The 14,678-nt window shown below is 37.2% G+C and overlaps 1 protein-coding gene across 2 annotated transcripts in view; it reads right to left on the bottom strand.

Annotated features, from left to right (window-relative positions):
- C15H11orf74 (chromosome 15 C11orf74 homolog) overlaps nt 1-14,678 on the bottom strand; it is a 62,652-nt gene that overhangs the window by 20,796 nt on the left and 27,178 nt on the right. Inside the window, exons 3-4 of one of the 2 annotated variants that reach the window (XM_012506142.2) lie at nt 4,985-5,139; nt 2,306-2,372 (exon numbers count right to left, since the gene is read on the bottom strand). The exons of the other annotated variant lie outside the window; for it this stretch is intronic. Coding sequence (XP_012361596.1) covers nt 2,306-2,372; nt 4,985-5,139 — 222 coding nt within the window. The remainder of the gene's footprint in view (nt 1-2,305; nt 2,373-4,984; nt 5,140-14,678) is intronic. 2 annotated transcript variants of the gene reach the window in all.

Genomic DNA, 14,678 nt, shown 5'->3' with positions numbered 1-14,678 from the left:
GTGTGGGAAGGTCTTGACTAGTTCATTCAAGTCTTGGTTCAGCCTCAGTAATCTTTTATACACAAATACAAGAAGGCTTGTTATCTGATTTCTGGAAAAATCATACTAGTAAGATGTTTTTATCAATATTTTAAAATAAATCTAGTAATTGAAAAATGCAACTTGAAAAAAATATTTGAAGAAAACAATGTGAAAATACTGGAGAAGGTAAAAAGGCAATTTAAAAGATTGAAGGGCCAAGTGAGGGGGCTCACACCTGTAATCCTAGCACTCGGGCGGGGGGGTGGGGTGGGGTGTGGCCGAGGCAGGTGGATTGCCTGAGCTCAGGAGTTCGAGACCAGCCTGGGCAACACAGTGAAACCCTGTCTCTACTAAAATACAAAAAAATTAGCCAGGCGTGGCAGCATGCACCTGTAATCCCAGCTACTTGGGAGGCTGAGGCAGGAGAATTGCTTGAACTTGAGAGGCAGAGGTTGCAGTGAGCTGAGATCGTGCCATTGCACTCCAGCCTGGGCGACAGTTAGAAAAAAATAAAAGATTGACATAACAAAAATCAGATCTGTTAGTTATGTCGGTTTATGTCAATATACAGAGTTCTCATACTGGCAAGAAGTGAAAAATTTAAACCATCACAAAAGCACCCAAAACATGTACTTTTGTGCCCTCTTATGAAATTTATTTTATATTGCGTAAGTATTACATGCAGACTAGAACCATTTGTCTCCACGTGTTATCCTCAAATTAATTACATTAGAATCATCTGGGGTGTTGGTTAAAATGCAGATCACCAGATGCCACCAAAGACCTTCTGAATTAGATTCTCTATTGGGAGGGTGATCCAGAAATCTGCATTTTTAACAAGGTTCCCTCCCTCAAATCACCCAAAACCCAAAACAGTGTGCTTCCTCTACAAAGGTAGCTTCCTGACAAGTCCTTAGCTCTCCCTTCTAATCCAACTGGAGTCCCTGTGCTGCTCTCATTATAGAAATTCAGAGCCACTCAGGGTATTAAAGTTAGAGAACCTCTCCCTGGAGGATGTGATCCCTTTAGACCTCTGATCTCACTTAACCAAATAAGTAATTAAAGAATCTGCAACATCTACTGGTTAATAGTGTGCTTGAGAAGCAATCCCTTCATGGAGTAGACTGATGTTTGAAAGCAGAATAAAAATGTTCATTTCTTCCAATTACCAAAGCCTTTCAAATTCAAGCAGCTGAAGAAGCTAGAGTAGAGGTTTATACAACCAATGTACAGATAGTCACCATCCCTAAACCAACTTTACCTAGTCACTTTAACTTCTGTCTGATTATAAATAAGCCATCCTCCCCCAACACTAATGACCATAAAACATGCTTATGACTACCTAAAAACAGTAAACAATAGTTAAATATCAACAACCAAACCTCCGTGGAAACTGCCCCTTCTGTAACATTAGGCATTGACTTTGATATATTCTTGCATGTTAAATCAGGAATGAGTGTTTAAAAAAAAAAAAAACCTCCTGATTTTGAACATATTTCAAACGTCCTTCGAGAAACAAAGAATACCTATGCCTATCCAGAAATGTTAACTAGAAAGAAAAAAGTTTTCCTCTAAATAAATATCAACAGACTAACATGAAGCCTTTTTCAATCCAGCCCATGTGGAAAAATGCCTCAGAAGAAACATTTACAATATATCTTTAGTATTAAAGGTTTAATTTACATAATAAATATTTTTAAAAGCAAAAAAATGGATTTTCTTTTATTTTCTTTAGAATAGCTCACTGAAGCCTGCGTAGATTTTCAGCCTAGGCTTTGCATGTTATTCTACATGTGGGAAGGTCTTGACATTAGTTCACTCAAGTCCACTGAAACTTGGTTCAGCCTCAGTAACCTTTAATACCAGGCAAGACAGCCTTATTTTTGTGATCAATTCTGACATTTTTATGATTTTTATGATTAATAGGTATTTTATGTGTCCCTCAAAGATAATCTCAGTTTACAAGACTGTACATCTAGGAAACAAAGATTTGACTTACAATGGCTCCACTTGAGACAATTACCTAAGAATCAATCCTGTGATGAATTGTTAAGGGGAGAGCACACCTTTATTTCATTTAAGACCAAAGGTTTCACAATCTTCAAAAAGCTCTGACCTTTCAGGTGAAATTTTTGTTACTGAAAAAAATAGCTCACAACTTTAGTTTTTCCTATCTTAGGAGAGGTAGAGGTAAGAATTGCCAAAAACAGGAAAGCTGTCTAAAGCCTTATTTGTAGTTTCTAGAAAGAGGTCAGGTAGTATAGAAAGGAAATAGAAAGCATACCCTCACTCATTTGGGGTTTAATCTCTTCATCCACGTCCAAATCTTCTAAATCTAGGAAATTATCTACCTAGAAAAAAAGAATTAACATAATTTTTAAGCAGAATAGACCTAAAGAAAAACTGCAGTGAAAAGTCAATGAATCCACTTCCACAACACCTAACTGAACAGCTAAATCCACTTTTCTCATTAACGCTTGAGTCCCAGCTCAAGGTTTTTGTGGTCACTGTGCTTTCCCAAGAGACATCTGATAGAAGCAGTAAATTTGAAAGCTGGCCTGGATTTTGTAGGCACCATAGTCAGGCCTCTGCACTGAAAGGGAAAAAAGCAGTCTGAGAGTTTTTTAAAAGGGACTTTGTTCCAGATTCTGTCCCAGAATATATACCACCACCATGACAGCTGAAAACAGTGTTTCTGGGTTTTGTTTTCATTTTATTGCTTTTGCCTGTCAAGCAAATGGTGGCGGTGGCTCTGGCTACTGTCATAACACCGTGCTTTCTTATAGCACTCTGAGGAGCCAGAGAGAAGAAACCAAAGAAAGCAGGAGAGAAAAGTTCATTCAAAACAAAATCACAAGAGAGGTGAGCAGGGCAAAAACTCAAGTGTTCTCTCTTTTGAGCAAATAAAACTGAAAATTACTTCAAAGGTAAAAAGCAGGGCAAATGACCTTTACAGACACAATAGCAGCGTTTCAATGAAAAACTATTCCACATGGAATACTGCTTTCCACTGCAAGCTGACAATGAGACATTTTAGATTAACAAAATGGTAACATTTAGACGTGAACTAATTCATCTCAAGTGAATATCAAAGAGTGTAAATAAGAAAATGATCTCACCACTGGCACGAATGAGACCTAGTAAAGGAATAAGGTTGCAATGCCTTTCATGCTCATGACCTAAACATGTGCATAACAAAATACCATAAAATTACAGATTTACATTTCATAATTGGAATTCAAAAGACAGGCTGGGTCTTTCTTTCCCCAGCTTTACTTGCGAGACCATAGCTATTACACAGGAATTTTAAATGGTACTGCCATTGCTTTTAAGTACATACCTGCAGTTATTATCTGGCATCCAAGTAAAGGCAAAAATTTATCTTCCACATAATGGTTTCACTACTAAATTTTGAAATTCTCTCATACTATATTGTTATTTACTTAGTGGTGTATGCTAAGGGGGACTGGAGTCATGTTTCTCTATCAAAGCACCCCTTTCATTTATTAAGCTCTAAGGAAAAAAAGATCCAGAACCCAGCTAACCAAGGATAGTTAAAGATATTCAAACATCAATTAATAAAAAAAATTGTAAGGACAAAATCTGCTGAATTCCCCAACTTTGTATAAGGGACAGTAAATGAGTCCTGTGTTTTTAGTTTGTTTGTTGTGTTTTTGGTTTTTGCCAAGAAAATTAAAACATGCCTTACCTTCACCTTTTCTGCGCAATTCAGATCACCTTGAAAAGAACTGCCAATTTTTTGGCCTTCATCCATCACTATCTGAAAAAATACTTTTTGGCCTTCATCCATCACATATTGATGGAAAAATGAAACAACTGAAAATAAAGAAGCTGATCTTGTAGCCCTTCAGAGGACAAAACTCCCCTTCCCGTTTTTGTTAATTAGCTAAGCATAACAGACCAAATTCAGTAAGCCATAGCGGAGGTCAGGGAATAGGTTTCAGGAGCTCTAATTCTACTTCTGTCCTGTAGACTCATCCACAGCGTAACCTATAATAGACTACTTAACTTCAGTCTTCTCATGAGTAAAATAGGAATATTCCCCACTCCTATCCCATCCCAATGAACCTCTGATGAACAAATCAGAGAATGCTAACACAACATTTTCAAGTTATTAGAAAACAATGTCATTCAACCATTCTTTGTTTCTCAAATGCTGGTTAAAGACTCTCTATATAATATAATCCCAATGGTCAGTCATTGCCAGTAAAGAGTGAAAAAAGTTCATATCCCACAATTATCTCTCTGGAAGCAAGTTCAGGAAATAAAGAATTACAGGCATCTGCTGTACATAAACATATTTCTAACACAGAGATTTTTGTTCCCTTGTTAAAAAAAACGCAATATACAATTCTGTCCACAATATTGCAAGGAAGACATGATGAAGCAGAAATTAGAAACTTAAATGGCTTAAAAAGCAGAACAGTTTCCACTATAATTCCTTGATAATTAAAAACCATAGCTGAGGAGAATGTGAAGAGTCTATAAAGTCTTCAAGATTAGAAAAAGAGTATCTAACATTTATTGACCAAATCTTAGAGAAAAACAAGATAATCGATTCCACCTTGAGTTTGAAAGAGATGAATCTAGGACAGGTGAAAGAAAGTCCCATTTTACACAGAGAATTATAGAAAGGAACTCTTTTGTCCCAAATAGAAGACAAGCTAAAAGAAATAATTTCAATAATTTATAGATGGCAGATCCTTAAGAACTTTTGAACAAAAATTGGGGATAACCAGTTATCATCATAAACAATAGCTGTCAACAATATGAAATACATGTAATGATGACTTTCAATAAAGTGCCCCAATGGCACTCCTTCTAGAATTAGGAATTACAGATCTAATAACTGTCTAGTGTTTAGTAGGGTCTCTTTTATTTGATTCATGAAGAATTCTTTTCTTCTCAGATTGTTTCTATACATGTACTATGTTGGTATTACCTGTTCTTTCAAACATTGTGATGAAGTATGAAGAAAGATGGTTTTATTTCTAAGGTGGTAGTCATTTGCTTCATTTTTATGAGTAACTTTTGCTGAGGTAAAAATGTTTTCTGAAGAATCAGTTCCAAACACTCCCTTTTTGGACACATGATCCTCTGAAATAAGAAGTTATGCACTATTAGAAAACATCCACAACACCAAATCTGGTTTATTTTGTGTATATTGAGAAAGTTTCTTCCAACAAAAAAGAATACTTTTCAAAGAACTCTACAAACCGAACCCTTGAGGCATTAAGCACCCTGAACTGTTAAAAGTGATTTCTAAAATTGGATAGAAAGATAACATTATGTCACTCAACATATATTTATTGAGTGCCTATTACATATCCAGCACTGTTCTTGGTCGCTGTTAAAAAGTTAATAAAATACAGTATTTGTGAGACTCTTAGACATGAGCTATCCCATCTTTTTCTAAATTTGAGGGATTTTTTCTTTATATGAAAGCAAGGTATGGATGATTTTAGAAAACTTATGAGGGGAAAAAAGTAAAATATGAAAATAACTCATAATCCTACAAGCCAGAAAGGCCACAACAAAGTTTTTTCAGGATACATAAATATTTTTTATGTATCCATGCACTTCTAAAAATCCAAATGGAATCATACTGTACATAACTCAACTTGCCAGCAGTCTCTCTTTTCAGGTTATTGAATATTCCATGTAATTTTAATAGTTATCAAGAACTCCTTTATATAAATGTAAGATAGTTTATTTAACCAATTCCTTATGCTTGACTGTTTAAAATTACAAACAATGAATATCTTTGTACTAAATCCATGTACATTCATGATTATCTACTTAGGCTGAGGAAAGCATCTACGAGTAATCCTAAATTAAGAGACTAAGACAATTATATCATGATGCTATTAAAAGAAATGTGGGGGAAATGAAATAATTTTGATAAAAGATAATGAATCTAGCTTTGGCCATATTGCATTTGAAGTGCCAGTTGAAATTGTAGTGGGCATGACCCAAAGGCAGCTGCAAATGTAGGTTAAAATCTGGGAGAGATTTCACAGAAGGTAAATATCTGTTCATCAATTACACTGAGGTAATAGTTTAAGCCATAACATTATTTTTAATATTAATAGTAATATTAAAATAATCAGAGTTAACATTCATTGAGTGGCACTCTTTTGTGAGCATCTCATGAATCATTTCATTTAATCCTCAGAATACCACTAAAAGTAGACACTGTTACTATCCTCACCTTACAGATTAGAGAACCAAGGCCTACAGAGAGAGAAAGTAACTTGCTCAAGGCTATACAGATGGTTAAGTAGCAGAGTGGGGATCTGAACACGCCTTCTGACTCTAGAACTTATCCTCCTAACCACTGTGCCTTGCTTCCTGCATTAATGCAGCAAATGAAAAGAAAAGGTCTTTAGAGAATAGAGGAAAAAAGAAGCAGAAAGGTGGGGGCAGGGAGCCAGAAAGGAGAAAGGAGACAAGGAAGAATGGTTTACAATAGTCGAAGAAGAACTAAGGGTGCAGGGTACATTCCAGAACTGAAACTTGCTTCTTCTGACAACAGCAAGTACAGGAACCTACATCAACAATCACTAAAAGAGTGATAAAGGAATTTAAAAAAGTCAAGTGGCAGAAATCAAGCCATTGTTGGGTTGGAGAATCCTACTCCATCCCCTTACTAGCCTCTACTATAAAAATGTTCCAGAGACTCAGCAATTGTTTTATCTGTGAGTTCCTTAGGGACATCCCTAACTGAAGGGGTTACAGATAGCCTAACCCAGCACAGTGCCCATGTTTGTTTCTCTTGACCTGTCAGTGTATGGCATCAAAATCAGTGAGATTCATGTTGTTGTAATGATCACAGCCTGGTAAAAATCCAGTTAAAATCATTTGTTTGCTTCTGAATACCCTATCATTGGTAGAATTAAGACTTGTGAGGGTATCTTTAGGACAAAACACAGATATACTGATGGGAAACAGAGATAAGGTGACCTAATCTATAACACATCATTAATAAGCCAGAGAGGGAAAACACAAATATGAAATGCATCACGTTCTCTTTAAAAAGGTCATATCCATAAATAACACCAGCTCAGGCCAGCTCTCTACTACTGCCTACTGCACCAGCACCAGTGAATTCTAACTAGCTACTAGTGGGAGAGGTGGCCCTTGCCTTTTGCCTCAATAAATCCTTGGAAATTCTGGTGTGAAGCACCCAACCTTGGTTTCTGTGGGTGGAGGGCTGAGGGGTGCTGAGCAAAGTGTGGGGAGGGTTGCTAAGAATACGCTGGAGTAACCAGCCCTATACAAGATGAGATAAATGAGGAAGAAATGGTCTTAGGACTTAGTCTCCCTGACTTCTACTTTTACAGCCACAGAGATGTCCTGAATCAGTCCTAGGGCAAAAAGCATTGGTAGCAGAGTAGAGCAAGATAGGCATGGAGACACTTGGAAATAGGAGTTAACTGAGGGATGAAAGGGTTCCTCAAACTTCATCAATGTTCAAAGGAAAGCAGACTTCCTGTGGCTACTGCCATGCCTCAGTGCTCTATTCTAATAAAAGGTGAAACAGTTTCAGTTTTCCCTGCTCATCCTTTAAATCAAGTATAACCTAAATCTAGTAATTACTAAGAAAATACTATGTACCCAGCACACTATTGTAATAATCTATTGACTTAAATACTTGAAAAGCACAGCAATGTCTGAAAATCAAAGATGTTCTACAAGGACGAGTTCTATTTGTTCTCACAATCACTCAGTGTACTCTACTATTTCCAATAAAACACCCAGGTTATGTGACAGGTAACCAGATGAAACTCCTTTGAAATAAAGAGCAAAATATAATGAAGTCCCAGCTTCTGATCCTGATGTTGAACTATTATTGGGATCTCAGATCTAACAAAAATTCTCATCCACTCTTTTTAAAATTCTCCTTTTATAAACACAAAGTTTTCATTTTTAAAAAACAGACTGGATGATGTAGAAAAGAACTTGTTCGCTCTCTGACAAAAGCTACAGTTTAAGGCTCCTTTCTAAATTTCAGAATTGGTGTCACAAGAATATATGCTATATCCCTCCTAAGACCCAGAAGTGCTCCTTGTAAAGGCTTTTATCGTTGTTTTTAAAATCCAGCAAATAATAAATATCTTGGCACAATGAGATAGAGAAAAAAGTTATTTTTCAATATGATAATGTCAAAATGGCAGATGCTGGCACAGACCAGAATCTGAAGTGGCTGAAAGCCTGACTAGAGAGCCAGATGCCGCTTCCTATAGTAATCCTGGTGCAATAAAAATGTGCCACCCAAGTGTTCGTCTCATCTTCTTCTGTTTCTGTTTTTCATCAGGGTCCTCTTCCACCCTTTCATCTTATCCCTAATGTTTCTTGCTTTGAAATAAGTGTCAGACATAATACGGTTTAGAAATCTAACAGCAATATTTCAGAGAACAAGTAGGTTATTGAGACCTGAAAAAGTGTTCCTTTGGGCATTTCTGAGTCAAAACTTCAATACAGATGAGACGAAAGTTTTTTTCTAAAGGTTTTTCAAGGTTTCATTACTCTGAAGCAACGGAATTTCAATTTCCTTTTGATACCAAACAGACAAGCTTCCAACAGATCTCCCTTACAAGGCCCCCACTACACCTACTGGGTCTAATTTCAGACCAAAGAAAAAGGTTACACACCTTGAAAAGGTTGAAACTTTTGATGTCTTGATAAATTAAACACTAACCACATATTGATTATATACCTTCCAGATAAAAGTGATTATTTTTAAAGAACTCAATTTTGAAAGAAACTTTTTTAAAAATTCAAATTAATCTGTACAAAAGCCAGACTAGTGCCCATGCAATGAGAAGCATTATCACACTTGCAGGAGAATTTTCACAGATCAGCACAACCAACATTAGAATTCACAACCAAATCTGCCAGCAACCTCGGAGTGTCTGTTCTTCCACACTCTGGTCAACAGCAATATAAATCAAGAGCATGTTCTCAGTTGAGAGGAGACATTGAATATATTGCTAGAAGGAAAAAAAAATTCATGGGGGGACAATTCTGTGCAACACTAGGCAATTGCAAAAATCCTTCTGCAAAGAGAACGGGGGATAAGCCATCATGCTTATAACAAGGTTGGGTACTCTGAAAGTCAGGGCGTGATTTTTGCATTATATTCCTTGCCTAGAGCAGTGTTTCTCTGGACAACAATATTTGCTCTTGATTTGTCCAGCCAAACTACTTCACTCCACTGCTTCTTGATCACATGCTCCTTGGTATCTGGCCTCCCCTGGAGCGATAGTCGTTCGAACTAAATAAGCAATTTAAAAACCAATCAATCATAAATCAGAATAAATCCAAAGAAGCTAAATTCGGCAGACAAATGCTTTGTCTAAATTCCCTTTGTAGTGCTCTGAATCCCAACAGTTTTATGTTCCTCATTTGAAAGGGCATAGGGAGGACAGGATTACCTCAGTCTGGCCAGTCAGGAATAACTGTGCTTTCCCTGAGGCTGGATGATAATTGACTCATTATTCACAGTCATAGCCATCAACCTGCCAAGGCACAAATGCACAACCCTGGCCTGGAAAAATGTGCGTGAAAAGCCCCAGATGAGGGACACAATAGCAGTAAGTTGAAACTTTTGAAATGTCCAGCGTTAGGCACTTACAGAGAGAAAAATATGAAGAGAGTGTAATGTTTCTGAAAGCTTATTTTCAGACAAAAAAAATTCTGTGTGGTGGCTGAGTTACGGAGCTCATTCAATCCAAAAGTTATATCCTGGTCATCAACTATGTGCAAGGTGACAAAGATGGTTAAGACTCAGTCCTTGTTGTCCTTACAGAGTTTACAAACTAGGAAGTTAAGCCATATATGCAAGCCACCAAAATAGAAGGCACCGATGGCACATGATATAAGAGAGATACAAAGACAAAGAACGGTAAAATCATAATTGGTTTGGGAGAATCACAAAAGGCTTCACATAGGACTAAGGCATCTGAGCTGGGCTTTGAAAGATAGCTACAATTTCAACAGGTGAGCACTGTGAAGAGGTCATTTTACAAAGGGAAAATTCTATGAGCAAAGCCCTCAAGGTAGGAACACACAAGGCCTGAGTAAGAATCGCCGATTATTCCAGGAAGATTTGGGGACACATGGACGGGGTATATTTGGAGGGCCTGACAAAAACTCTGTACTTGACCTACATCCTGGGGAGTCAAAATTAGAGCTGTGCTCTAAGAAGACAAATGGATAGAATGGATCAAAGTGGTTCAAGTACTAGAGACAAGAAAGTGTGGAGCTACCATAGTAACCCAGGTGAGAAGTAAGGGGAGCTTCAGCTATGGGGGCCTGAAGAGATTAAGAAAAAAAAGAAAAGAGTTCACAAGTGAGTTCTCTTTTGTTTTTAAAACAAAAATGAAGGCACTATCTCCAACTGGTTACGTTTCCTCTCCAGGTATCACAGAATCATCACGTTATCTTTCCACTGCAATCTGTACTGTACCTTCACATATGATTTGGCATGCCCTAGATAACTTTTTTTTAAATAATCTCAGTGATGGTGGGTGCAAATACAGGATGATAGCAACCTGCCAAGTAGATAACAGTTTGGTGCTAAGAGGCCACACATACCCATCCCATAAAATGAGCTTACCTTCCCAACTGACTTAGTCAAGACCACAAAAGAGGTGGCCCACACTGGGAACAGATGCAGCATATTTGGGCATAGCCTCCTACAGCTCCAGAATTCCTAACAGAGCAACAGCTGCTGGTGACAATGTCAACACAAGGTAGAATCTGTTACCTCCAAGTTTGTTTCTTTTTTGCACCACAGCCCTTTTCTACGCTAAACTTACAAGTCTATGCACAATTGATTTATTTTCTTAATAGGTGATATTTACAGACAAGCAGGATCCTCGTAGTTCTTGAGCCAAACCCAGGATCACAAGGACACATGCTTATCTAGTGAAGAACTCAGGGAGGATCTAAGTATCCATGAACAATACCTCCACTTCCCTACAGCTTTATTGAGGTGTAATTTACACATCACAAAGCTTACTCATTTAAAGTGTACAATTCAATGATTTTTAGGAAGTATACAAAGTTGTACCACCATCACCACGATTCCATTTTTAGGTCATTCCATCACCCCAAAAAGGTGCCTGGAGCCCATTTGCCATCACTCCCCGTTCCTACTCCCAACCACAGGCAACCACTAATCTATTTTTTGTTGCTATGTATTTGTCTCTTCTAGATATTCCATATCAGTGGAATCATATGATATGTGGTCTTTTGAGCCTGACTTCTTTCCCTTAGCATAACATTACTGAAGTTTGTCTGTTGGAGTATGCACTTCCCTTCTTATTGTCAAATAATAGTCCATTGTATGAATAGTACCACATTTTATTTTTCCATTCACCAGTTGATAAACATTTGGAGTGTTTCCACATTCTGTACCCCCTTAATTATGACACTGAGTTTGACCTAAGGACTGTCATCACTAATCCAATTCCATGCTGCCCCACATGACGAAATAAAACCACAGGGTAACTATGCAGTTGAACTTCCCTCCACACCCAATGGTAGAAATGCTGATGCTCATTGAGGCTATAATTCTCTAATCACCTTATCTCCATCATACCATCAGAGTCATAGGATCAGGTCACTCTCTATCACATGGGCTGTTTTCTTCAAATTCATATGAAATAAACTGCAATTACCTTCCTAAATTGTTCATTGCTTGTCTATTCCCACTGAAATGTATCCCTAAGGAGAGCAGGGATCTCACTGTCAGGAACTTACTCACAGTTCCTGTAAAGTAAAATATTCATTCTCCACTCTAAAGGATGGGTAACAATTAAGATTGAAACATAGATTTATATTCAGCCCTTCAACCAGGAAGTTCCACACTGAGAGTTCACTATGTGCTTAACACTCTGCTAGGCTGGAAGAAGAGTTAAGAAAATTATGTGACATGGCCGCTGCTTATAAGAAACATATAATCTAGTGCCTTAAAATTTTTACTCACTCAAAGACATAACATTTTACATATCTTTCAGCTCACATTTCCATGTTTAAGAATGTATCCAAAAGAAATGATGAAGTATGTGGGCAAATATTTCACTGCAAAGCCAAAAAATGTCTGATCTATTCCCTTGAACATTTTTATTTAATCGAGGACATATATTTTTGCAGATCTTTGAACCAGCATTTCCATGGGTGAAAATGTATCCAAAGGCCATAAATAAGAAGGGTGCAAAGACGTTGGTACTAAAATCAATCAACAAATAAACAAAGGCCAGAACCCTTGCAAGGACCTACAAAGCTATCCATGCCCGATCTTTCCCTACCTCCATGCCCTCTAACCTCAGCTTCCACTCCTTTCACCATTGCTCATGCAACTCCAGCCACACTGGCCTCCTTGCTGGTCCTCAGCTGGGCAGGTGCTGCTATGACCTGGCCTCTGCACTCGCTGTTCTCTGGGCCTCAAATATCTGCAGACTCACCTCATTCCAACTTTATTCAAATTTTATCTTACCAGATCATACTATATAAAACTGCAACCCTAAATACTCCTGCCAGCACTCATGATTCCCTATACCGTGCCCTGGTTGTTTTCCCCCTTTCTAGAATACAAATTTCAGTTTCCCCCTTCTAGAATACAGTTTCTCTGAAGGCAATGATCTTTGTGTCTTTTGTTCACTTCTGTGAGTAACATTTAGCACATAGTAGATATTCAACAAACATTTACCAAATGAATGAGGACGTGCAATGTAACATCATTTGTAATAGCCAAAAATTAGAAATAATTCAAATATCCAACAAAAAGAGAATGGCTAAACAAATATCCATACAACTGAATACCAGGAAGTCATCAAAACACTGGTAAATAATATTTATTGCTACGAGGTGTTCATAATATAATGTTACATGAAAAAGCAAGTTACTTATTATCTGTAGAGTGGTGAGGGGAAAAAAGTGAGTTACAAAAACTATGAGTATTATGAGCCCACTTTTATAAAATAATTATAATAAATTTGCTGAATATATAAGTGAATGAATATATTAAGTTGAGCCTTTACAATAATTCAGGTACTATAAATATAAATAAACATATTTATGTGCATTTTATATATTTTTATTTAATCCTAATAACAACTCAGTGAGGTAGAAGTTATTATATCTATTTTACATATGATAAAACTGAAGCTCAGAAATGTTAAGTAAGTTTCCCAAGACCACCTAGTTAGAAAGTAACAGAGTTTAGATTCAAATCTTGGTTGTCTCCAACTTCCATGTTCTTAACTAATAACTGAATACATATATACATATTAATAAACATAAATTTCAGAAAGGATGCATACAACCATGGTTTATCTATAGGACAATAGACTATGACTTTATTAGTTAACTGCATATAAGTTTGCCTACATAAAAAGACACCTAAAGTAACAACAGCTTAAACAAAATGGAAGTTTATTTCTCACTCACGCAACAGTAAGAGATATAGATATTCCAAGGATAATATGATTGTTCTGCTCCACAAAGTCATCTGACCCAGGCTTCTATCTTTCTACTCTGCCATGACTACAGCACCAACCTTCTCCACATGGTCCAGGATGACATCCCCCCAAACCCTTGTTCCAAGCAAGAGGATGAAGAAAAGGAAGAAGAAAGCACATACCTCACTTCTCTGTAATTAGCTAAGGCTGATTTCAGCTACCATATCAAGGAAGCACAAAAAATGGAGCAGCTCAAACAAGAATTTGATTTCTCTCTCATGTAACAGTTTAGGAAAGGTGGGTAGGCTTTGTTCCATGAAACGACCCAGGGATTCAGGCTGCTGGAGTTTTCTGTCATTCTAAGCACGTGGCTTCCATGTCTGGGCCTAAAGGAGTTGTTCTAATGATTCCCAATTTCCAGCCAGGAATAAAATGATAAAAAGAGTGCACGTGTCTTAAGGATGTGACCCAGAAGTTGCACATACCAGTGCCCCTCACATCTCATTGGCACAAACTTAGTTAAATGACTATACCCAGCTTCAATGAAGACTGGGATGTAATCTTTATTTTGGCTGGCCATAGAGTAGATACAAATTCTACTGCTACAGAAAGAGCATGTTTATTGTTTTGCTGTGTGTGTGTGGGTGTGAGTGTGTGCATGGGTGTGTGGGTGTTGGTGCCTCTAAGTATTTTCTAATTTTTCTACTATGAACAAAAAAAACTAAAAACTATACTTTTATTTGTAGAGGCAAAAAAGCATTTCTTCCAACGAAGTTTCTCATCCTTAATCTAGGGAGAATACCTACATGCATCTTCTTCCTTCTTAAAATGGTTTTCCTGGAAATAATGAAGAAGGAGGAAAAAATATATATATATACACACACACATATATATACACACACATATATATATAATTTTACATTTTTTTCTATTGTAGGTCAAGATTCTCTTAATATTTAACTTTGATGTCTCTCTTTTAAGTCACAAATAATTACCCTAATCATAAAATTCTACTCTTGTGTAAGTCTTTAAAACTACCAAGTACCTTCGTGTATGAAATATACAACAGAAAAGTTACCAGAAACAGCGAAATGATTGGAGGGGCATTTCCTGAAAGTACAGGCAATGAGATGCCTCCACAGCCTGTGTGGTCTCCCTAGTCTCTTG

This window comes from Nomascus leucogenys, chromosome 15 (genome assembly GCF_006542625.1).
Source record: "Nomascus leucogenys isolate Asia chromosome 15, Asia_NLE_v1, whole genome shotgun sequence".
Classification (NCBI taxonomy): domain Eukaryota; kingdom Metazoa; phylum Chordata; class Mammalia; order Primates; family Hylobatidae; genus Nomascus; species Nomascus leucogenys.
This window is presented reverse-complemented; position numbering and strand designations above follow the sequence as displayed.